We start from the raw sequence: 25,720 nt of genomic DNA, 5'->3' as shown, positions 1-25,720 counted from the left end.
AGCAAATATAATTTAATGCTTCTTAATCATCAAGCTGTGTTAAACTTGCCACGCCCCTGTTGATCCAATGCTTTTCTGGTATATCTGTCCGTAATGTGATGTACATGACAAAGTTACTGGAATGTCCTGTGGTGGCCAGGACACCTCTTCTTTCACTAGTTTTGTAGATAGGACAGAAGTAACTTGGCGGCGGGTTGAATTTTTCAATCAGAGCTGGTTGGAACCAGATTATTGGTATGGTGTCAAAAAGGATTTTTGGATAAGATTCGTCCATTTGCATAGTTTCACGGTTCCATCTGGCACCTTCCAAGAACAATCCCTGTACATATGGAACACATAGATGGAAATTTTAATTTGTTGTGAAAGTATTATCTTACTGCACTGACCAACGGACAACTGGACATGCTGTAAGGCATGGTATTCTGTGCAAATTTGATTTTCACCATTTTGGTGCTGAGGGTTGAGGTTGGTAGTAATAATAGAGAAAGAATAAAAAATTCTACAGGAGTGTTTTAAGTCAGAACAAAGCAAGAGCTGTAATTTTATAGAGGCCAGTGCCTACGTTCAATCTATTTTAAAACATTAGAAAAAATTAAAACAGAAATATAAAACTTTGTGTAACACCATGCAATGCTACCAATGCTAGAACTCACCCAAACATACATACTATGTTCATGACCCTGATTATCCATTTGTTTCCTTTGCTGCATGTTTTAGGACAGGAAAATATATAAAATGCAGTACAAAAACATTGGCAAATATAAAACTAACCATTTCCCATGAAAGACTGCTATTAAAATTTAAGTAAATGTTAACTTACTTTACAATAAACTCCGAATGTAGGTTCTTGGTCACATTCAGCCTCCATACTGGTGATGGTGAACTCAAAATGCACGTTGTCTATGGGTATACGGTTGTGTCGCGAGTAGTTCTGTAGCACGCCCGTCAGGAACGACTGCGTGAAGTAGAACCCTGATATCCAGAACACAGATGGTGGACCCTCATCTATCCAATCCTGGAGGAACTTTAATCTAACAAACAAATATTGATAGATTAGTGATTATTTCTACACTTTTAACAAATTGAAAGCATTATAAGAAAAAAATATATTAGGTCATTCGGAAAGTCATTTCGGGATTTCTCGACTTACGATTCGTGTATTTTCGAGGAAGATGCACCACGTCCTGAAAAGTCGTTTGGAGCTAATAAAGGCATTATTACACATAGAAAATAGAAATAAAATGAAATGACTTTCCAAACAACTCAATAGTTCTACCAAATGGTCAAAGATGTAAATGTGACGAAATTAGTATTTAGTGTTAAGTTAGGTTCCACAATTTTGTAAGTGCTTGAAACATCTATACTTATTATAACTATACTACATGATATTTAAAAATTTACGTTAAATGAATTTGGTTTATTTTTCTCATACAGAACAATGACCGAGCAAGTATTAGACAAAGAGACATGGCCACTAGAAGCGGAAGCTGCATTGAATGATGTACGGAAACATGTTAAAGAAGCAATCGTTGAGCCAAGTATGAGGAGTACCAATCAAAAGATATATCTCAAAATAACTACTCATGAAGACGAAGTGTACACCGTTGAAATGTCAGCATCAGGATTTAGTGTTGTAGAGTGTAATAATAAAAATTTTATAACTTCCGATAGGAAATATGAAACTCTTTATGCCTTATTAGATAATATCAGTGTAAAGTATAGAGAATCTTTTGGTGAGGAATTAACATTGAAACTAAGAGATTTGGAAAGGAAAAGACAGGGATGAATTTTTTTAAATCTGTAACATTCATATTACTAGTTTAATTGCCATATTATTGTTCAAACAATTTTCAGGATTATTAAATGAACCTGTTTAGATTTTAAAATGTATTTAGTTCTTTAAAATTGTCTTATGTTTCAAATATAATATTACTGTTGACTATTTATATATATTTTTCTGTGTACTTTATGTATGTAAAGTTGTTACTTTTCTCAGATGAAGAATAGGTCCTTTTCAATGTATTGAAATAAATTTGTAAGATCTGTACATTGCTCAACTAAATATTTTTTTTTTCTCATTTTTAAAGTAATTACAATATATTTTTTTAATAATGTGATTACTAATACTCGATACGCGCCTTGGTACACAATTTCTGTGAAATGTCAATGTGTATTCTCACTCGTAGTTTTTTGTTAAATAACATTTAGTACAAACTTTGCATTTAAATGTAACTTCACCTAAGTTTGTAAAATATATTGTGTCATATTTTAAAACTGTACACTAAATACAATAGAGATTAAAAGTGTTTATAGAAAAAATTGGTCAGTGAACTTTAAATAACAGTATTGATATGTAAGATAATAGAGTTTAAATATAATTATATTGTACCATTGTTCATTTAAGATTTTTTTTTTAATTCTTCCATATTCATACCTACAATTCCAGATGTGTTATGGCATAGGTAGAAAGGATTTACAGCTGTCCTCGGTTATACTTTTTTAAATGAACGACTCATTTTATATCAAAGTAATAACCTTGCGAGGAAATCCGTCATGTAGGATCCGAGCGGCTTCATGGAGGGGTAGGACTTGGACATCCAGGCGGGCGGCACGATGCCCTTGAGAAAGGAGTCCGCGCACTGCTCCAGCTCGGCGCTCATGATGGCCAGCCCCTGAGCCGCCTGGTTCACGCCGTGCAGCGTGCGCGCAACTACCGCCAGCAGACGGTTGTAGCGGATCAGCTCCTATGAATGGTACCACAGATTCTATTTTCTATTGTCTTTGTCAACTTGATAGTTTATAGACGAAAGCTACAGACAGACAGACAATCTTTTGGAATAGGAAGTTGTATATACTATATGTCTTCTGAGGAAGTACCTTAAATGTTGTAAGCTAGGTCTAAATTTATAGTTTATGTAAGTACCTGCTTGAGGACGGTGTTCATGCTGTTGTAGTACTGCACGGGGTAGGCGATGGAGACGGCCAGGATGTCGTAGGGTCGCGGCAGGCGTGCCAATAGCTCGCGCGTCAGCTCCGCGGCACCCAGCCCCTCGCCGCCCTGCTGCCCGGCGCCCGCCATTATCGACGTTTGGGTCAACAGACACCCGAATAGCAGCTGCAAATACGATGCAAATTGTTATAATGAACCCATAACCCTGTCGTTTAAGTCAAACTGTTTAGTCTCACCGCAGCGGTCTCCTTGTTGTCTTTGGTTATGTCGGCGTTCTCGTGCAGACCGAATACCTCGGGCTGCGCGATCATTGGCAGCGCCTTGATATGGTCCAGCACCGAGTTGTAATCCATCTTCGGCGGGATGCGGTAGTTGCCGCTCGGAGAGAACGAATAGCTATATACGAATAATATGAATATGGTAAACGAACATTTACTGTCGTACAAGATTTCGTCGAAGTTTTCTTTGTATGTCGGCTATGGGAGGGTGAGCAAAGCGTTAGTGACTCACTCGGGATCAGTGGTGACCTCCTCGTTGTAAAAGATGGAGAGGAGCGAGAGGATGAGGCGCCGGTCCTTGTCGTCGGTGACGCGGCCGCCGTAGTTGCACTCGCCCGCCAGGTAGTTCAACGCGTCGAATGGCGTCTCCGCGTACTCCGACAGGAACATCTATAGGGACAGAGGAGTAGGCAATCTCTTGTGTTCACCTGGGAGTCCCTACCGCGACACTTTTCAATGACTACTTGCTGTGAGATCTCACCTGCAGCTGCATGACGCAAATTCTGAGGTCACTTTCATTGAACTCGTAAGGTATATTCCAGCCAAGCGGACCGAAGGCGCGGCGCTCCTGCACCAGCGCGTGAAAGAAGCAGAGCGCGAACAGCAGCCGGCGCCACTCTTCCGTGCGCGGGCACGAGATGTAGAACTCCGGGTCGCTGATCGGGTCCGACGTGTACGACCGGTACATGTTGTTCTTCAGACCCTTTGGCGCTTCGTTCGTCATCTTGACACCTTCAGAAAAATTTATTATGTAACTCGGCTGGCGAGGCACGTCTGTTCTCCCTTCGTCATTATCAACTAACCGTTTTGCAGTACGGTGACGGGGAACGCTTTGCTGGGGTACGAGGTGAGCCAGCACCTGAACTCCTGGTGAGTGACCTGTGGCGTGATCACCTCCGCGCAAATGCGCTCCAGCTCACCCATCCAAGAATCCATCACGTGGCAGTTCTGCAGCACAACCCAGCCGCCGGTCAAGATGGCCTGGCTGATCATGTTCGCTGCTATTGGACCCTGGCATAATGCAAATTGCAGAGGTTATTTAAAAGTCATCGATGAACCAGGCAGGCAGAGTAAAAAAAATCCTGACCTGACCCTGGCCCAGTGAAATAGTTTCGAAGCTGATGACTTTTTTCTCCATGGAGAACTTGACGAGGCCGGACATGGGGTCGGAGCCGGGCGAGAGGATGAAAATGAGCGGCGAGCAGCAATTACTATCGTCGTAAGAGCGCTGAAGGTCGAAGGGCGGCGGCTCGATGTAGTTGCGTCCCAGCGAGTCCGCCACGTACTGCTGTACTAACGGGATCAGTTTGTCTGGTCGAATACATCTGAGAACCATTAGAATTTGGTCTAAAAATTGTTATCTGTCCACTTAAATCTTTTCTGTCTATTGTAGACCCCCCGAACAAACCTAAACATGATAAGCTTCGGAATGCCTTCGATATTCTGATACGGCGGCGGAAATTCGCTGTCTTGCGGAGTCGACAGGTCATAGAAATCCTTCCAAGCCTTCACGTTCGCTTTAAAGTTATCTCTGAAAGCTTCTAACCTGTAAATAATATTTAGCATAAATAAGTATACGTCGTTACTTTTAAGCATTAATTCTATTGCAAGATTAAAAAAAAATGTTCACCCGCTGAGATTACTGCTGCGTACAATTTCAGACCAGGCTTTCTCTGACAGCCAGCTGGGCGCCGGGTTTTCGTAAGGATTTTCCAGCGCCACGCCGCCCGTCAGGAGGAATGCTACCAATTCATCGTCCACCAAACCCTAAACAAGGAAGGGTGTTTTCCGTTGAGACCATTGGGCTACGATCAATGGACCTAATGGGTATTTCTAATTTTCGATTCTATGGACTCAATCAGCGTTATGGGAAAAAATTCTCATTGGCCGATTGATCAGTAGGCTGATCAGCCTATACAAAAACACCCACAAGGAAAAAAAACAAGTATACGTAGTAAAAGAAATAAGTATTGTTGCTACTGTAATATTTTGTAAAAGAAAGACCCCACCTTAGGTCTGAGCAGGCCGAGGGTGAGAACAAGAGAGAAGATGAGCTTGTCTTTCTCGAAGAGACTGCGGCAGACGTTCTCATAGATACTACGCGTGAAGTAGCTGTTGAGGCCCTCGAGCCGCTCCGTCAGGTCGTCGCTCTTCGGCGAATTGATGATCGCCTGGTTGTATAAGTTTATAAACCTGCAAAATGTATCCATGCAATAGAAATTTTGAACCTTAAGCTGCATTTCCAATGTGTTTTTCTGTAATCCGAAATCATAAGAATGCGATGTCGGTTTTTACGGACTAATGAAGTCATCGGTCATCTTCAAAGGTTCATTTTGTTAGGATTGTACACAACTCACCAATTCAACGAGTACTGGTACATGGGATCGATATTGGCGAGGTCTGAGATACAGAAGAAGAGGACGGAGCTGTGCTTGGAGACGGGCACGTACAGTAGGCGCGCCTCGTCTATCTCCTTTTCCGTCACCGCGGCCGCCGCCTGCTTCGCCTCGATCTCTATCGACAAGATCTTAGACGAAGACAGGATCTGATTCGCTGATTCATCTTCTAGAATGTTACCGGCAGATGACAGCACCTGTCATATTACAGCATAGGTAAGTTACAAACTAATTGTCGCTGCAATTTAAATTAAAAAAGTAATTATTTTACCTCAAGTATTTGATCCTCTATTTCTTTAAGAGTCCTCTTGTTGTTCGCGCCCTCTACTATGAGCTGGTTCTTTTTCAGCTCGAGCTCGGGCCGGTCCTGCGCCACCACGATGCCGAGCAACTGGTCCTCCAGCCCTTGCGGTGTTATCATGAAGTTCAATACTGTCACCTGATGAGTTGTTGTTTTTAAATAGTATAGCGTCGTCAAGAATTAAGAAAAAATAATGTTCCACTCACTTTAACTGCAATTTCTGGCAAATAATGGGGATTGCTGAGCCTTGTTGTGATGTAAAAACGGAAGTCATAGTTGTACTCTAACACGTTGTCGGCAAACTTCAAACAGTCTACGCCACCCGACCTGATGATGAAAACGGGTGATGTGTAGGAACTGTATGTAGGATACACAATGGTTTTCGTAAAGAAAGCTCTTAGCTACATTCCAGGGCACACCTGTATATATTCCGGAGCAATACAGGCTCGAGCACGGCGTCCAGCTGCTCGCGGATGTTCTCTAGCAGCACGGGCATTCCCAACTGGATGGCGTTCTCCAACACGCGGGTGTAGTTAGAGTCTGTCAGCTTTATCACTTTAAGGTGGTTCTCTCGCTCCATGTTCTTCACCCATTTGTTCGCTTGTTCTGGATTTGTGCACATAGTTTAATTGTATGCTTAAATTATCTATCTATTCTAAACAGTTAACAAAATCGGATTATAATATCTAGTGATACTGATGGTTTTTGTATTTTGGAATAACTTATTTTTTTTTACTCCACGCTGACAAAGTCGTGAACAACAGCTAGTTCTTACTAAAACTGTACCTTGAGGATCGATCATGAGCGCCCAGCGGCGCGACTTCTCCACGATGATGCCGTTCTCAATGGAGAAGGCGTCCACAGGGAGACCCGCGATGTTCCACGCACGTATCACCACCGGCTCGCCCAGGGTCGTGATCAACGAGAATGTATCCGAACACGGAATTTCTACAATTTCACATTAATAAAGATAAATAACAAAAACGAAAGTATTGCACGATCAGTTCCACATGACAAAAAACTTCAACGAATATTTATTTACCAAGCGCCTTTGCCCTGTTATTCCAGACTTGTATAATTTCACGTCTGTAGTTTACAGTATAGGGGCCCAGATACGCGATAAAACCCGCCGATAGCAGAACGTCACCTTAGAAAATATTAAAAAGAAAAACACTGAGTTCCACTAAATTTGCTATTTTACCAAAAATTTCAATTCTACCAAGATTTGGCATTCCTTACCAATAATGTTGCCTAACAGCTCCTGCAGCTGTTGGGCGAGCAGAGTCCAGCGCGCTTTCTCGCCGCCCAGCCCACCGATCAGTTGCTCGGCGCGCGACAGCTTGGTCGAGCATAGGTCTATCTCATCCTCTAGACCTTTCTTCTTACGGGTCATCTCCGCAAACTCGTCATTCAATGCCTTTCAAAATAAACCAAATTTTTCTAGCCATTCAAACATGGTCACACATTCGAGTAGTTCTGTTCTGTGTGTTGGATATCACCTGGAGTTTGTCAAGCACGGCTTGCAGCTGGGCGCGCTTCATGTTGAGCGTGTTCATCTGCACCTGTAACTCCGCCTCCGCCTCCGCAAGGGCGGCCTTCTTCGGTGCTACCACCTGTGATGAAAAGGTTATTCAACGTCCCGCGATGATTTGCGTTCGGATTTGAGTAGAGTTATGAACGGACGGATGACAGCTGACCTTGATGACCCTATCGTAGACGTCCATGGCGCGCACCCAGCGACACAGACCCTCGCAGGCCGACGATACCTTGGCGATCACCACAGGGTCGAACTCGCGATCCGGAATATATCTAAAGCAAGGACGAGCTTACATCATCAGGGAAACCAATGAATGTCAACAAAATCACAGACCATTTCCATGTTCCCTACTTCTCACGGATCTTCTTCATAATGGCCGTTGGGATGTTATCTTTGTCGTAATTTTTTAAGCTTTCCAAGAATTTCATGTCGCCGAGCATCTTCTGTGAAGGTCCCCAATAATCTTCGTATGGTTTACCTGCAAAAAATTTATGATATTTCGGGTAGGAAATACTTCGATTACAAATAAATATTACCACCGATAGGATGTTCAAAAACTTCTCAATAAATTTCTTAATTTTCGACTTAGTTACCGTTGGGGTCCATCTTCCTGTCACCCTTGATGCCCTTCATGACGCAGACCGCCTCCATGACGAGTTTGACGCCAGCGGGCGGGTTCTTCATGGCCTTGACGAGCGTGATGTCGGCGGGTTTGAGCGTGTTGAGTGCAGAGAGCGCGGCCTCGAGCGCAGGCACGGCCTCGGCCAGGTCTGACTCGCAGTCGTCCTTGATGGCCTGCGCCGCCGCCGCGGCTTCGTTGGCCAGCGCCTCGTCCGCGCCCACTATCTGTTTATCAACATACACTTATACAACTATATATTTAATCACGATTGACTACATGACTCCATTTATTTCAACTCTAGGAATTGGATCACTATAACAAAAATCAAATAAAGATGAAATAGAAATAGACAAAGTGTAAGTAAAGATCTAAGAGTGATACTTTACTGTCAAAGTTATTCAAACTCGTTAATTTGTTTCCAGCTAACTTTCAATAGAGGTAAAGCAATGGTTGAAGCAATCTTGCTTAAAAATACCCGACCTCTTTCTGCTTCTCGACAAGCACTGTGTCTTGCTCGATCTTGATCATGAGCTTCTCAGTGCGATCCGAGGTGTCGACGAGCTGAGGCTGCAGGTCGATAAGCTGTTGCTGCATCACCGCCACCTGCCCCGCTGCGAACTCCAGCTGCTCCAGACCCGTCTCGTATCTGCACACCACAATTTCTACACGTTGTACAATCGTCTTAATGTTAACTGTAGCTTTGTGCCCCATTCTTATCCGTTTGACTTTTTGTAACTTGTTTATTACATACGATATACCCTACCTGTTTCGAGACATGGTTATCTGGTCCACCTTTAATGCGTACAGGCTCTGGAACGCTTTGATCAGCTCCAAGTAGCTGGTCGGCGTCACGTACACCTTTCGTCGTTGTTCCGTGTAGAACCTGTACGTTATTATTGTTACGTTAATAAAAAACAATGAAAGAACATACAGTCTAGACCACTTCTCTCTAAAGCGGAGAACATCAGAATTAGCGCTGTCGTATTAAAATGACATAATTATCGAATGTGGCGCCGCCACGCACTTTCCAAGCTTATCTTAATGGATACATTTTGCGTTATTTGTGACAAAACCTGTCGCTGAGCTTCACGACGCTCATATGGAAGAGCTGACACATGTCGACGCAGGTGACGCGCAGTTCCTCGCTCACGTCGTCCATCTTGCTGATGAACATCGACGCCACGCGCTCCAGCGCCTCGGGGGGCCACGCTGTGAACCTAAAAATTCGGAGAGAAAAGGACTTCTACCTCACTTATTGAAAATCTAAGCTTACATGTTGCAGTTGCTGTTATTAGCCGATTTCAAAAAGTTCTCAATTGTCCTGTATTTTTTTGGGCATGACAAATTAATTTTTTGATAGAAAATTACCAGTCAATAGTACAACAGTTGATGAGGGAAGGGAACATCCTGAGGCGGTTTCTGAAGGAGTCGCCTATGGGGGACATGGCCAGCACGATGCGCAGGTTGGCCTTCACTCGCTCCACGTAGAAACCAAACATGGCTAGTGGAGTCGTTTCTATTTTCTTGCCCTGGAAGAATTTTGTTCGTATTATTTTTTGATAGTCATTAAAAAAATAAAAATGTAGACAATGTAGATATGTTGACTCACAGACTCCCTGACGGCGGCCTGCATCTTGTCGAGGATCTCGACCTTCTCGTCCATGCCGTACAGGTTGGGAATGTCGCCCGTGTTCAGCAGCATGTTGATGTCTTCCACCATACCCTCGTATATGATCTGCCCAACAATGTAATGCACCGCTTATCACAAATTGAAACACAAAATAATATTCTTTGTATTCCCTTTTATTGATTTTGTGGGTAAACCAGAGTTCGTTATCTCTGTGTACCATGATACGAAGACTTGCCTGGTTATCGGCGAAGAGGAAGGCGATGGGCTTGCCGAGGATGCCGGCCTTCATCAGCAGCTTGCGAATGTCGTCGCGCCACTCCGACTGTCCGTACACGCGCGAGATCTCGATCTGATCACATTATATTATGTATATCGAGGTAACTGACAACACCTTAGCGAATAAATAATATACGTCATAAGCTACTCCTAAAGTATTGCAGGACTGCATTTAATGAAATCCATTTAATCAGATATTTTGTTGAGCTTTAACTTAGTACTTTTGTACGAAAAATAAATATACCTGAACCACATTCATTTCTAAAATACTGGCGGCTAGTTTGACCGCACTGCTGCGGCCGCTACCTCCCACGCCCACCAGCAGCAGATTGCCTAGACATAATTCAAATTAAGTAGACATCCAAAAAAATTCCAGCTGCAGAGGTCTCGTAACCCTCATTTACCTACCGTTGTCCTGCAGCAGCACTCTCGTGCACCTGGAGATGTGCTCCAGCGCATAGCGAAACATCACCAGCGCCATAGGCGACGACGACACCACGTTGTACTCATCCAAATAATATTCCATTTTTACCGCCATGTCTTCCAGGTCTAACACCTGGAGTGACAACGTTATTTGTAGTGACTATCTCTATGATAAAAATAACATTATCCTTCAGAACTAACGATTCTATTAACATTTATATTGTGCTACATTGAGCTCGTTAACCTGATCGTAGATCTTAGGATCGGCGTCGGGCTCCATGTAGTTGCCGAAGAAGACGTTGTTGACGTGTCTATCTGCGAGCTTCTCGCCGTCGGGCACATAGCCCAGCTCCGTCAGCACCTGGTCCATGTGCACGCGGTAATTTGCGTACACTGCTTTGTACACTATCTCGAACAGCCGCGACCTGATCCAACGCGTTATAATTTATATTGATATTACATATCTATATATATGAGCTGTTTGATGTAGTTTCTATCTGTGTATCGAGTGACCTGTCCGTGTCGTCGGTGAGGCGGTCGTAGAAGACGCGGTAGGTCTCGTGTATCCACAGCAGCACGAGCTTGGGCAGCTCCTTGAGGTGAGAGGAGGGCACGAGCAGCACTCCGCGGATGACACGCGCGAAGTCGCGCAGGTTGAACAGGTAGTGGCATTTGCTGGGTGTTGGCAGAAACTGCAGCGTAACAGCCTTATACACTTCCATCGTCGCCGCCACCACCGTCTGGAACCACATCACCATCATAATACAACACATAAGGTTTCCTTAAGTATGGTACCTTCGATCTAGTCTAAAATTTTCATAATTAATTGAATTCTATAATCAACCAACAACCAACCTTACTCTGTCGTTGTAGGGTTTCAGTAAAACCTTTCCCGAAGTGCCAGTCCATGATGGTGCAGAAGATCTTGTTCAGTGTATTGTCCTCGAAGGAGTCCAAGGTGACGAGTAACATGTGGCGCGTCAAACGCGACGAGATCAGGTTGGATCCACCACCCGGCGGTAACATCGCCGATACAAACAGCTGAAATGAGACATTTTATTAGGGTTGGCATCTGTGAACTCAAATGGTCCGCGAGTTACAAGCATGATACTGACCACATCGACGACCTCTTGTCGCGCCTTCTCCTTGAGGTCGTACCAGTGGCCGTGGTCGATCCACTGGCGCAGCAGCTCGAGCGGCGGCTGAGCGCCGTACTGCTCCTTCTGCGGCATACTCAGGTCGTCCACGAACAGGACGCACTGGACACATCACATTTTATAGGTTATTAGAACACACACAGTGCAAATGTTAGGTGCAATTATTTGATTAACCAATACTTACCTTTTTACCCATTGATGGGCCGAATACACCTTTACGCCGTCGATCCACTTTCGACATTATGATGTCTTGAGTCTAAAAATAATATATCACAATCATTCAATATTAAGTAAGATTTTATTTACAAATTAAGAAAGATTTAAGAAACATAAGTACCTGATTTGCAGTGGTCCTGGCGGAAAAGTTGATGGTGTTGGTGATGTACTTTTGTCTTGGTAGGGACAGGAGGAAGTCGATGACGAGCGAGGACTTGCCCGTGCCCGTGGGGCCCACCAGCAGAATCGGGATCTGGGACTTCACCATCTTCGACACGAAGTACCGCAAGTACGCGTTCTCATTTGTTAGAATTATAATTTCATTGACCTGATCACCAAAAACTGTTACATTAAATACAGTTAAATTGTGATGACCTGTGGTTAGTAAGAAAAAAATTTGCAAGTTGTTTTGATTTTTGAGTTTCGGTTAGAAAGCTTAAAGTAAACTGTAACGTATAACTACTTCATTAAAATCAGTTACTGTCTGAGATGAAATGTTCACCTTTGCGGTGGCCGGTATGGCGACCTCCTTCTCCAGGTCGACCCAGGGTATCCAGGTGCCGTTGTTGCGCTTGTCGTACACGTAGTCAAACACCGTGTCCTTGTCTTGGAATAACTGGTTCTTGGTCAACTTGAATGACTTGGGTTTCGGATACGTCGCGTTGCTCCCCTCCAGTAATTTTCGGAAGAATGCGTCGAAACGTTTACGACTGTCACCTTCAGTGAATATAAACAAATTCTTAGAATGAAACTAAGCGAATATACGAATGTAATAAACATTCTACGTAAAAGCTTTTGGAAACATGAGTACATTCATAAAAGAATCATGTGTTTGTTGGGTGTATTAGTTCTCACCATCGATAGTAGAGCTGAGTCCCCACAGCAGCGAGAAGACAAAGGTGCACTGCAGCCACATTGTGCTGAACTGAGTCTCGCCCTCCAGCAGGCATGTGAACAGTCGCGTGAACGACTGCCATGTAACATTTATCATCAAAGTGTGAAGATTACACCAAAAAACAGCAAGGACTATTAATTAGTCCACTTCAAGATTTAGTAATTATTTAGCAACTTACGTAAAATTGATGAATATCTCCAACTTTAACAAATTGGCGACAGCGCTGATTAAGGAACTCGAACATGGGTGGCACGAGCCAGTCGATCAGCTCCTGGATTAGCTCAAACTGCTCAGGAATCAGCTTTTTGCTGAGGTGCGTGTTGTATGACGCCAAGAACGCGCGCCAACCTACAAAACATCATCATCACCTAACATACATTCACTGTTGTATGAAACCTTCCCTCATTAGTATAGCCTTTATACAATAGATTGCTGTAAATTTACCGAGCTGTTCAGGCTCCATGTATATCATACCGCAGCGCGACACCGTGGCGGGAGAGGCGAACTCCAGATCAGCCGCCTCGAAGATCAAGTTCATTTTGTTCGTCATCTGTAAAAGACCTTAACAAATTACTTACAACACAACTGTATGAATAGGACACACCTATTCTTAGTCAGAATTCGGTTTGAGACTGTTATCCTACTTAATTTATTGCACCTGTATGATCTCTCCGCTCATAAGACAGAGTTTCTTGTTGTCATCAAGTACGGTGTTCATGTTTTCAATCCACACGGCGTCCACGGGCCCGTCAAACAGGATCCACTTGCGGTCGCGAGTTGCCGACATCGCGTACTCGCGGAACGCAATAGCTAGCACACCATCAGACCTCAAATTGACATTTAAGTGAGTAAATAAACATTTAAGAGAAAGAACTATGACAGTTAAGTTGAAAGTACTACCATTCATGGGAGGCGGGATCGAAGCAACCGTACAACTGTCCCATGGTAATTGCCTTGGGATTGAGAATGCGGTAGATGGCACCGAACTCCTTGTGCCTCGGCGGCGGCTTCATCAGCTGCAGCGCGCGCAGAGCGTCTGCCAGCGTCTGGTACGCCTGCGTTTTCCCTCCCATCGGCGGACCCACCGTCATGAACCCGTGACGGACCAGCATCATCTCATAGATCTGCGTAATTTGTACCACAAAGTCAAGATATTTTTCTCCTTTCATCAAAAGGACATCAGATATAGAGAGTACTGTAGAGTGACCTGTATAATCTTCTCGAGGTACCAGTCCGTGGCCTGCAGGTTGCGGCGCTCTAACTCCTTTAAGATGCACTGTGTTAGCTCCACACGATCCGGCTGGGGAATCTCTACACCAGGGAACAGATCCGAGTAGATGCCCGTAAATAGAGGTACGTCCTGTAAAAAATAAAAATCTGAAAAATTCCAATCGGTTTGCAATACCTTATGAAATTGGTGTATATTTGTAACTTGAGTAGAGATTATGAATGACATCCAATTTGTGTATGACCTGAGACAGAAACTTGGGCATATTGACGTCGATGATGGCTCGCAGCACCAGTTGCGCCTCATCCTTTTCGGGGTAGTTCTTTTTGAGCGCGCCGGATGCCAGCAGCACCGACTTGACGGCGCGCATACCGTAGTCGTAGTGGTTCTGCGACGACAGCTGCTCCGAGCACAGCTTGTACGCCTGTACTATCTTACGCGCAAGCCTAAACAGATTACCAAAAAAATACTTTACAAATTTGAATTTAAATTCCTAGATGAAATAAAAAGTAAAAACAGGAACCAAAATTTTCCTGCGAATTGTACTCACGGGCCGGCATTGACAAATCCGTTAGAGTAGAGGGTAATCTCCCCGATCATGGCGTAGTCGGGCACCATCATGGCCACCGTCCTAAAGAGCACCTTCAAATTGTCGGGCAATTCCGTCCGACCGGCGTAACTATAACAGAATTCTTCTAAAAATAGTGGCCCCAAATGTGCTGAAGTGGTTCATGTAATTAAACTGAAGAAAAGTGGAACGGTAAGAAATTATTTCTATACCCAGGGTTCATAGTGATGAAGACGGAGCACGTCGGGTTGAGGCTGATCTCGGTACCCTCGAAGATGAAGCGCTTCTCGCGGCGCAGTATTGCTAGCTGGATGGACAGGATCTGCTGCGCAACCACCGACAGCACTTCCAATTCGATGCGGTTGAATTCGTCGAAGCATGCCCACGCACCCGACTGCGCTAGACCCTAACCCACAATAGATCAATTAAGTTTTTGCCACTAAAAAGGTAGGAACCATTTTAAAACTACCACTCACCTTAAAGAATTTGCCCAGCGCTTTGTAATCGAGTCCGTCTGAACAGTTGAAAACGACGCACTTCTTGGCTACGGCTTTCGCCAAGTCCTTGGTGGTCTCCGTCTTGCCCGTGCCGGCCGGGCCCTCGGGCGCACCTCCCAGGTTCAGTTTGAGAGCGCTCATGAGAGTTCTGACGAACAATAAATGCAAAGATGTAGCACATTTAAGTTAGGTCAACTCAATACCTACATCGATAGAGACAGAGATCGATACATATCTACGAAAGTATTGTCTACATTTTGTTTGTACCTGTAGCATCTATCGGTAAGCGGCGTTGCGACGAGGCGGCCCGTGTTGCCGAGATACTCGAAGCCGTACTCAACGTCGGTGGTGATCATGGAGCACAGCAGCCGCTCGCCATGCCACGTGTAGCGCAGCTGAGAGATCCAGTTGAAGTCCGTGATGTCGCCCACCTTTTTCTGCACCATCTCCTCGAGGATCGATCTCCCTAGCCGAGTTTAAGAAAGCGAACATAATAATTGATGACGAAACTACATGTTTACAACATTTTTAAGTCTTCATCTTAACTTGAACAATCAACATTTGTTTTAATCTGAAATACCGTGTACGTCGATGACGATGAGGGCCTCGACGGTGATGCGATTTCCAGGGTCGAGGTCACCTTGTACAAGGTACACCAGCCCGTTGATCTGGTCTGTGCAGCGCCGGATCAGGTCCGGCAGGCTGGCCGTCTGAATGGCTTCTATAGCCTGCAATCGTATTCGACCTTACTTAGTTCTTACTAGTAATAAAATAGTGCTAAAAATAGTGTGAGGTATACCTCTGAGGTGTACTGCACGCAGGATCCAGCCTGCACAATCTGCCCGGGCCAGCTGAGCACCCATTCCTCTCGCGGGCATGTGCTGTACGCGTTGGTAGCCTCCGCAGCCACGTCGCGGAGACTGATGATCATTTGCTGTTCCAGCTGCTGCAGCCAGCGCTCCACCATGCCCTGCTCGTCGTACAATATTATAATTTCTGATTTGTATTGACATTCATGATCAACATCAAGAGGTTGTTCTACTTCTAATATTCAAAGTGCGCTCGAGTCAATCAAACTGACCTTAGCATCAGCCGGCTGTATGCTCGAGGACAATTTGACAACCTCTCCCTCAGCTGATGCCATGCCTACAATCTCGTCGGCGGCGTTAAAGTCCAGAGTGTAGATTCCCTCAAAGCACTTCTTGAGATGCGGCTGCACGCGCATCGGGTCCTTCGTTTCCGACAGTATCTCTAGGAGCTCATCGTTGGATAAGAAGAAGAATCTGCAAGTTGGAAGTTTAATCAAAGCCTGATTCAAGAAAATATGACGACTGAATCATAAAATTACCGCTACATAGAATCCGCTAATTGTTATGTTAACATTTTACCATAGAGATATTTTAACATTGTTTACCTCGGGAAGAACAATCTCTTCTTTTCCAAGTAGTCGTTAAGTCCTCTCTGTATGTCATCCAGCAGCGCGTTGTTGTGTCGCATCTTCTTCAGCAGGCCAGGGAAGTCCGTGGCACGCAGCACCAGCGGCTCCTTCTGTGTGGCGACCATCACCACACGCCACTCTTTGTCCACATCGCGGAAGTTGCGCGCTTCCGTCGGCATCTGGCGCATTATATCCTCCGACGAGAAGATCGGCTCCAAGTACATCCAAGTTGCTTGGCACTAAAGCAAAAATAAATTATGACCAAGACAACACAAATACGTTAAAATATTGTTTGCAAAAGTTTCATCACCAATAAGTATGCAACACCAGACTTTACGCATGGTCAAAGCAAAACCACTCTGTTTTAACTCACAGTGGTATTAAACCAACCACTACGTTTCCCCGGACGCAAAACGACATAGTACCTGTAGCCACTGGTCCAGTATATCCTGCATGCTGATGAGCTTCTCCTCCCAAGCCACCATATCGGTCTCGAAGGCCTTGACATAGGGCGAGCCGCGCATCGTTTGCGACTTCAAGATGTGGTCGTCGAGAAGCTGCTGGATATCGTCAAGTCCGGTCAGCACGCCCACGCCTGTGTCTCTGGTGTATTCAAATAAATATTTTTAAGTTATAAAAAGCAGAACAATAACGGTGCCCTGTTTCCTTAAAATTATTTAACTTGTGCAAAGATGGTTACCTGTAAGGCACGACCTCGAACTTGACACCGACCCACTCGTCCTTCATCTTGGCGAGCGCCTGCTCGAGCGAGTACTCTTTGGCGGCGACCTGCTCGATCTCCTCGAGCTGCGAGGCGAACACGTGTACGCCTTGCTCCACCATGTCGGCCAGTGTGGTGCCTGGCTCGTGCACCACCTCCGCACCCACCAGCGAACTGATGTGCGCCCAGTGTCGGTCGCGCATACCCTACCCGAACACACATTCAATTAGTCAATACTGACAAATACCTGGAATGACAGGAATAGTAAACATGTGCCACTCACCTTGTTGCAGATGGCGCAGAGCACAGGTAGCAGCACCTTGAACTTCTCTAGTTTATTGCGCACCATGTCGGCGATGCGTTTAGCGCCGGGGAACTCGAATAGCTGCCGGCCTAGCTTATATAGCAGCTTCCACCATGCCTCCACGTCTGTCGCTATTTGCTCCGCGTCCAGGCCGTGGAACGGGCCATGGTACCTTTACATTATGCCAATGTAAGTTACATTTCTATCTTTTAAAGCCCGTACCATTAGTATTTCATCGTTACGATACTTCACTATCAAGCTACTTCATTCTTTAAAACTCATTTGCAAAATCACTTTTTAAAAGTCGTTCAGATCGTATCAGAAACATTCAGTGAAAATTTTGTACCATTTCTCGTAACCGTCGTAGAAGTCATAGGCGGTGTGCCAGAGCTTGTGGAAGGGCTCGATACCGGCCAACATGGTCTGCAGGCTGTAATACGCCGACACCTCTTGGTCCAGCAACTGCTCCTCCGCTATGATGTCATCCGCCTCGTGCTTGTCTTCCTGTTACGAACCACAAATGCTGATATTCAAGTGTAAAGTGACCTCCAAATAGCCTTCGTAGTTCAGAAATAAGTATGTCCGAAACAGAATCGGTTGTTTTTTACTAGTTCTAAATGCTACGCCTATATAACTAACTTTTAATATAACATTTAATAAGTAAGTATCACTTACTTTTCAATATCTTACCGTCAAATTGGAAAATATTTCGTCCACTCTTCCTACGACTTCCCTTAAAAGATCCAGGTTGAGGAGCGGCGGATCGAAACGTCTGAACAGTTCCAAATCCTTCTCGTGCCGCTTCAGCTTCTCCTCGAAGATGGCCTTTTTGCTCTTCAGCTTGTCTTCCGCCATGGTTTTCTTGGTGTTCAACGTCTTTAAAGTTAAGTCGATGGTCTCCTCCATATCCAAAGGCCATAGGAATACGCGAGTGTTAAGATTTATATCTTCGACTAAAAGAGACAAGATATCTGTTCAATTTTGAATAGGTTCGTTTATATTCGCACAAAACTTATTTAATCATTTTGCTACACAAACGCCATGGCGTTACATTAAGAGATGGCACTCACAGGAGAGGTGGGCGTGCTGCATGAGGAAAAGCACGTATTCCGCGGAGGTGCGAGACTTCTCTCTCAGGTCAAAGAGTGCGCAGTCTCGGCAGTCGAGCACGTAACCCAGCAGGGCTACCAGCTGCGCCGTCGTCTCCGGGCTCTCAGACGCGCGCGCCGCCATGCCCTCGTACACGTCGCAGATGCTGCGCGTACGTATTGAATATTAATCCGCTACACTCGACTTAAGCTTATCCATACATTCAATACAGAACAATTACTATACTCAGTAGCTCTCCTTTCCATCTCACAGTTAACAGTTTTGCTATTTACATAGAAGGTACCAACAAAATCTACAAAAAATAAATATGTTGGATTCTTTACGCTCTATTCCACTTCCTGTTCTGCATGATGAAGTGGTCGACGATGTGGGTACGTAGGCCGTCGACGATGGCCCAGAGCGTGTCGTTGACTGGCGCGCAGTCCAGCAGCACCATGTTGAGTGGAATGTCCCGCCGCAGGAACAGGATCTCATCGCGCAGCTGCTCATACATGTAGATTCGTGCAGAGAAGTCCTACAGTTAAAGACCAGAAAAGACTAGATAAGAACACCTCTAGTTAATGTCGTTGATGATCAACCAAGACTAATTTCATCTTTCGTAATTTGCGAAATTGGATTTCCAAAGACACGAATTCCTAAATTGAATTAGTAATGACTATATCATAACGCAATATATGTAACGACTTGTTTTAATCTTAACCTTTAAATATGGCGGAGGTTCTTGACCAAAAAACAACATGAGGTCTTGATGAGCCGTGCCGTCCAGTAGATGAAAATATTCGGTGTAGCGCTTGACGAAGTTCAAAGGGCCGGGCCGGTTGACCTTGAAGTGCTTCACGGTCTGATTAATGATATCCACCATATATCGCTCGTCCGGGAACACGCTGTACAGGTTCGGTCTCGGACGTGTCACATCTAAAAAAGTTGCCTACTGTATCGATTAAATCATGACAACGTTTTGCTTAAATGTTTATATATAAAATTTTGTTTAGAGCTTACTGCACGAGCTTCTATGCGAGCAGCCTGTGGGCGACATACAAGCAAAAGTCTTACAACGACCTTCGCGTTCAATATAATAATGCCTTCAGGGTGCTGATGGGACTGCCTCGCTTCTGTAGCGCATCAGCGATGTTTGCAGAAGCCCGCGTCGACTGCTTTTATGCCACAATGCGCAAAAGATGCGCATCCCTGGTGCGCAGGGTGCGAGCCAGTCCCAACAGCATACTTAGCTTAATAGCAAGTAGGCTAGATTGTAAATATATTAATCACAGCCTAAAGCTGCATGTGGCGCTTGGTTTATAGTTAGTTATTATTATTGTTACTAACATAGTTCGTAAGTATCCTACTAACTAAATAATGAGCTTGTATATGCTGCTTGAAATAAAGATTATTATTATTATTATTATTAAATTAGGATTTTTGCAAAGTTGTACAAGTTTAAAAAAATTGCGAGTTGAGGAGATATTATTTTATTTAACTCTCCTTCAAATTTTTTGTCTATGATAATTGATAACTTTATTTTATATAGGCCAATAGCAAGATACCAGGATACATGATAGTGTCAACGCTGGGCAGGTTGCAGTTGACGTTGATGATGGTGTGGAACCACTTGATGATGAGCACGCGCATTTGCTCGAGGCTGGGCTCGAAGGAAAGCTGCGTGCTGCCCGGCTGCGCAGTCACCTTGATGCGCAGCAGTGAGTTCTTGATGAACGTATAGTCCTTGTATTCCTCCCCGAAGTTGTTACCTTCCTATAATTAAACAACTCCTCAATTTGTGTTAAAATACTTTAGATTTTGGTAAGCAATTCGTACAACTCACCCAATAGTAAGCAAAATACTCGGCGAAATGTTTCACGCTCCGCTCCACCAAATCACGAATTTGTCTTGACATTAAACTATGGATACATCTGTAAAAATTCCTTTATTGAAAGCTTACTCATTGCTAATTTAAAAATAATCAACAGTGAAATTTCGTTCTGTTACCCAAAAAACATTTCGACTTGGAAAGTGGAAGCTTTCTTGTTCTTAGCGACATATATGGCCCAGTGGTGACGCATCTTGACCATAATGTCGGCGACGTCGATGAGCCAATTGTCGACTAGCTCGGCGCGCGTCGCCGCACACAGTTTCTGCAGACGCTCCGTGAAGTCCGCCGGGTAGTGGGGGAATGGACCATCCTCTTGCATTTTCTTCATGTCACAAATGAACATGTTCTGATACCTAGAAAAGCGAAAAAAAATTAAAAACTTGATTTACCAATATGAAATTACATTTAAGGAAATGTTTATAATTGTTTTGAAATTAAAAAATATTATTATTATTATTTGCTATCTTACCTCTGCTGCCATATTCGTCGCAGCTCCAACAGCACTGGGTTACCATGATAGTGCCGGTAAAACAGCGCCTGACGAAGTTAAATATCTTTTGGGATTTTTTTTGAACGGAGCAACAAGTCCCTAATATTACCAAAGTATCAAATTTTATCAAGAAGATGTTTTTTTTTTTTGTTTAGTAACCTGTTTTGCGCGCACAGCGGCGGAGTGCCAGGGCATGGGGCCGTGCACGACGAGCGCGGGCCACAGCGTGGGCACATGCGCTATGCTCAGCCGACCGCGCTCGGAAGGATCTTCCAACACGTACGTCAAGATACATCTATAACATATTACGCCAGACTAGAATCGTAAAAGCCTATAGCTTGTAGGCAGTAGAATAATCTACATAAGTTAATTTAATCCATACGTTTACTGGTAATATGAAAAATCACCTCTTCATAGCTTCAACAAAGGATTCTCGTATCTCTGCCTCGCTTTGGCGTACGCAGGCCTGGTACGTGAGCACCATGAGGCGGCGTTTGATGGCCGCCGTCTGTTTGTCCACCTGCTGTTTTGCGCGTCGGTACAGATGCACCGGGAACTCCGGCAGGTGTCTATTTGTCAGCGACTGCAACGACACGACGATGACAATGGAAAACAAAAACCCAACATATTTCTATTTTGAAATTTATTCCTGATGACTAACCGTAGTCATGTAGTACTGAATCCTCTCCAAGTCATTAGGATGAATGTATCTGTAGTGCTCCGCCTCGATGACCGCCAGTAGCTCCAGCTTCTGGTCGTCAGGGTCCCGCGGCACTTCGAACGACAGCTTTGCTAGATGCCTGGCAAGTAACACTTTCCATGTACAACAAAAAAAAAGGAAGAAAAAAAAAAAAGAATTCCTATAGATATATCGGAATTCTATTTTACATTTATTAAGATCTAATATTAAAAACTATTAAAGATAAAAAAAACTTAATTAGCAGTATTTTTCCAAACTATGTTCTATATCTTTGTCAAATTTTAGCGAGATCCATGCAGCAGTTCTGGAGTTCCATCGATCCATCCATTGAAACATTCGCATTTATAATATTAGTTAAATTGAGTCAGATCATTTCATACTTCTTCAACGCCTCTTTTGCCGCCTCCTCAGCGGCTATCTTCTTTTGCTTCTTCTTTTCTATTCGTTTTCTTTTTGCTTCTGCAGCTGCAGTCTTTCGTCGCTCATACGCTCCTGATACCAAATCTTCTAACAACACGAGACCTGCACGCGATTATTCTTTCAGATTATTTTAAACACATCTTCACCATGGATTAAATATCTTATTGACGGTGAAGCTACAACGAGAACTGAGTCTACAATTTGTTTCGAATTACAGATTAAAAATAAAACTCAGTCTAGTCTACAATATACTTGACCTTTGGGCAGTTTCTTTTTGTCCTGTTCCTTCTTGATGGCGTCCAATCTCTCCTTCTCCCTCTCGGCCCAGGGCTTGAGCGGCGGGAACTGCAGCTCACCGTTGGGGCCGATGGGGCCGTACAGCTGCGGCGGCGGACGACGCTTCGGCGGCATGTGCACCGTGCGCATTGTCTTCGTCGCGGGCGTGTAGCAATTGCCTGGAGGAATTTAATCCGAGAACAAGCTTTTCTGTTTAATTTTTTTTCTGCCTGTACATCCCATCTCATCGAAAGCTATAAGCTATAATATAGTCCATTGGAATGTTATACACACTAAACGAGAATTAAATGTTTCTCGTATAGGTTACCTGTAGAATCTGTGGGCCTGGCATGATCGAAGCTGTCCCTGTAGGGTACCCCGCGTGTCCAGGACTTGCGTAGCATGAGCGGCGGAAACTCACTGCATCCGCCTTCGCTTTCTCCTGTTACAATACGTTGACGTGACTGGCGTTATACATACGTCTGCATTTATGTTTATATTGATCTCATAGGCATAAGAAATGTACTGTTTTCTTTGCATGGATAGACTTGTGTTAAATTCTGTACTTGATATACCTTCAGGATAGTAGCTGGTGTTGGCTCTGAGCAGAGTACTGTCCCTATGCAGCTCGTGAGGCAGGCCGGCTCGCGCCAGACGGGGCGGCACGGGCTGTCTCCGCGGCGCCGGCACGAAACGCGACTGTCCTCGACTGCTGCTGCTAGACGCCTTCCCGAGTGGACGCTTTCTATCGCCACTGGCCATTACGCTAGGACATTATAGAGAGAATGGAACGATAGTATACATGTAACGTTTAATAGCGTTGTCTATCAGCTGTTAAATAAAATTCCTCATGTTCTTTTTCCTACGGTATGCACAGTATGTACTATTCCATACTGTATTAGTCGTCATATCTGAATTTATTCCCCTTTCCCCTTCAAATCATGCAACATTTTAACTAGCAAGTGGCAAGTGTTTAAGTATGCTATGAATCTTTTCATATCGGTTTTTCCAGCTCCGTAATATTTTAACGATTTCCTTTTATATATAATATTAGAATAGAAATTTTATCTTTTGTCGAATTAAATAATTACTTACCACAAGTAAAATTAGAAAGGTACCAGCTAAAAATGTATCCACCACATTTTATATCTCAGAAGTGTTTTTACGATATGTCAACAATGACACAAACGATGCATCGCCTTGGTAACCGTTTGCAGGCATTTGATTGATGCAGAAATAAAAACAAGTTTCTATAAGGCCCTTCATACACAAGGCTACGCAAATCTTAATACTATTTTCGATCCTTTTGTCACAATATTGAAATGTCGACGCAAGTATTACATAGTTGCCACGAATTTACAAAATGTGAACTTAGATTAGATATGCTTTTTGCAAACATGTAGCGAGCAACTGGTGTCGGCGACAAAAGAACGCAATGTTGGCGATTCGTAGCTGTGTACCAATCTCTATAATATTGTATTACTTTAATATTATTATTAATATTGTATTCAAAGATTTACGTTGCCTTGTGTACAAAGGGCCTAATTGTATAAAGTGAACAATGCTATGAATTTCCATTAAACATATGGCACTCCATATTTCGTAAAGGTCCCTTTTGCCTTTATAACAACCTAAATTTCCATTACGCTCCTTATAGCTAGGCTTACCATAATTACGAAGAGCCAAACCGGGACGCAGAAGAGAAAGAGGCTCATTTTCATTTTGCTTTTCGCTTAATTTGTGTTTTTCATATTTGAAATGCAATCAAAATTATTATGAATTGAAAACGCGGAATTATATTGAAAAAAAAAAACGGCGCGGGGGAACGATTGGTTGGGGTGTCGGTGCTGTTCAAGTTTGACCGGAACGTCGGGACTGGGATCTCAAACCGGGACTATCCCGGTCAAACCGGGACGTATGGTAAGCCTACTTATAGCTAACACAAACTAAAGATCATATATATTTTTCAGCAGTTCTTTTGCTAAACAAGGTTCTCTTCTCCCCCATAACAGTGAAAACACATGGTTACAATTATAACACAAAATAAAACTCGTAAATTTAATAAAAAATTTCTTTATTATTTCATAATAAAAATGGAAAAAATCTCAAAAATACACATCAGCGATATAAATAATATAAAATTTTATTGTCATGTACTTTTTTGGAGACCATATTTTTATTATTTAATCTACAATTTTATGTTTATGTCCGTTTAAGTTTCCATTATTTTAACATCAGTACGTAGACATGTAGTTATCTCTCTTATTATCTTTGTAAAAATAGAGATAGCAACATATGAGCAAGTTCATATAGCACCAAGAATATAATTATTTTGTTTTTTTAAACTAGTTTTCGAACTCAGTAAAAGAACTTTCTAGTAATTCCGTATATTTTCAAATTAAATAAATAAAATTAGAAATACAATTTAAATGCCGTACAAATCTATTTAAAATTATTTAATATTCAATTAATTCTAATATAAAATGCATTATTTAAACTAAAGTCTTAAAAAATTAACAATTACAACCTATTTACACAAACCGACTATATTTCTCTTACCGTGGGTTTTTGTGACCAAAATCTCGCTTTAAAACAAAACGTCACCCCTTTCATAGTCTTTGACAAAACACAGATAACAATATGTTTTAGGCTAAAGGACACCGATAGCCAATACCTCAATAAATTAAAAAAAAACAATATGTTTTAAACTGGGATTTTGGTCTCATAATCCTACAGTTAGAATCATTTCGTGGAACATCTTTTTACAACCTTACAACATGCCACAAATATCTTATACCTATATAATATATTTTTATAAAAAAATCATTGCATATTTGGCACAAGCTAGCACTAATTTAATATTATATAATTTTGTGGGACATAGTTCTATTTTAGGTTTTTATTGTATTGTAAATAAATAAATAAATAAATAATAATATTATTTTACATAAAAACCAATTTACATTTCAATATCATTAAGAAACAACAATTCGTTTTCTTTTAAACTTATATTAAAATTTCTATTTAAATTGTTAAAATTCAATGAAAATAATTAAAAAAATATTTATTATTTGTTTCTTGTTATTCAGTTAGTTCAGGAGTACATCCTGATAAATGAATTCTTCCATAAACAAATATATCCTTCCATATATTCCTAGTAAATATTAACATAATCTTTGTAACAATTGAAATAAAATATTCGTTTATTTTGTTGAGTGAAAAATTATGTACTCCATCTTTTTGGTATACATGGAGTTTTCGTTCTGCCAAAGATGTGGCATACTGGTCACTAAGACCTTTGCCTTTTTAGTTTAAGAGAAAAATAGAGAATCGCGCGGGAATTTGAAGTGTTAACATCGATATGTAGAAGTTATTATAGTTTGATCGAATTATTAATGTAAATCTTACTAATAATAT

General features: G+C 42.8%; 1 protein-coding gene across 1 annotated transcript; it reads right to left on the bottom strand.

The window, feature by feature from the left end:
• Positions 1-22: 22 nt before the first annotated feature.
• Positions 23-23,065, bottom strand: LOC106721378 (dynein axonemal heavy chain 3). The gene is made up of 72 exons (XM_045679836.1): positions 22,817-23,065; positions 22,632-22,767; positions 22,285-22,482; positions 21,988-22,129; positions 21,569-21,707; positions 21,315-21,490; positions 21,067-21,202; positions 20,887-20,954; positions 20,534-20,770; positions 20,370-20,457; positions 20,092-20,299; positions 19,248-19,462; positions 18,871-19,061; positions 18,508-18,692; positions 18,128-18,390; positions 17,784-17,941; positions 17,417-17,609; positions 17,113-17,339; positions 16,838-17,015; positions 16,389-16,651; positions 16,056-16,257; positions 15,774-15,944; positions 15,555-15,702; positions 15,242-15,440; positions 14,954-15,122; positions 14,690-14,883; positions 14,460-14,588; positions 14,154-14,355; positions 13,889-14,041; positions 13,582-13,805; positions 13,340-13,508; positions 13,126-13,231; positions 12,860-13,029; positions 12,642-12,756; positions 12,289-12,503; positions 11,908-12,114; positions 11,755-11,826; positions 11,529-11,672; positions 11,269-11,454; positions 10,927-11,153; positions 10,658-10,838; positions 10,399-10,546; positions 10,235-10,323; positions 9,950-10,063; positions 9,694-9,819; positions 9,453-9,613; positions 9,158-9,301; positions 8,848-8,967; positions 8,565-8,730; positions 8,056-8,308; positions 7,814-7,940; positions 7,623-7,734; positions 7,425-7,538; positions 7,165-7,342; positions 6,968-7,072; positions 6,712-6,873; positions 6,345-6,531; positions 6,132-6,252; positions 5,896-6,063; positions 5,586-5,821; positions 5,238-5,421; positions 4,859-4,995; positions 4,637-4,774; positions 4,316-4,553; positions 4,032-4,239; positions 3,710-3,960; positions 3,461-3,618; positions 3,187-3,346; positions 2,924-3,115; positions 2,536-2,744; positions 821-1,031; positions 23-319 (listed from the first exon to the last, which is right to left on the bottom strand). Exons 1-72 carry the CDS (start codon positions 23,063-23,065, stop codon positions 23-25), a joined length of 12,447 nt encoding a protein of 4,148 aa, XP_045535792.1.
• Between the last annotated feature and the right edge of the window lie 2,655 nt (positions 23,066-25,720).

This window comes from Papilio machaon, chromosome 10 (genome assembly GCF_912999745.1).
Source record: "Papilio machaon chromosome 10, ilPapMach1.1, whole genome shotgun sequence".
Classification (NCBI taxonomy): Eukaryota; Metazoa; Arthropoda; class Insecta; order Lepidoptera; family Papilionidae; genus Papilio; species Papilio machaon.
The sequence above is the reverse complement of the archived record's forward strand: the minus strand, read 5'-3'. Positions and strand labels throughout refer to the sequence as shown.

Excerpts from the sequence above, each read along its gene's own strand:
- LOC106721378 (XM_045679836.1), bottom strand. The coding sequence starts at position 23,065 with ATGGCCAGTGGCGATAGAAAGCGTCCACTCGGGAAGGCGTCTAGCAGC. Across the intron at positions 18,391-18,507 it reads GCAGCACGCCCACCTCTCCT|TCGAAGATATAAATCTTAAC; the intron begins GTGAGTGCCATC and ends TGTCTCTTTTAG. Across the intron at positions 5,422-5,585 it reads TACCAGTACTCGTTGAATTG|GTTTATAAACTTATACAACC; the intron begins GTGAGTTGTGTA and ends TACATTTTGCAG.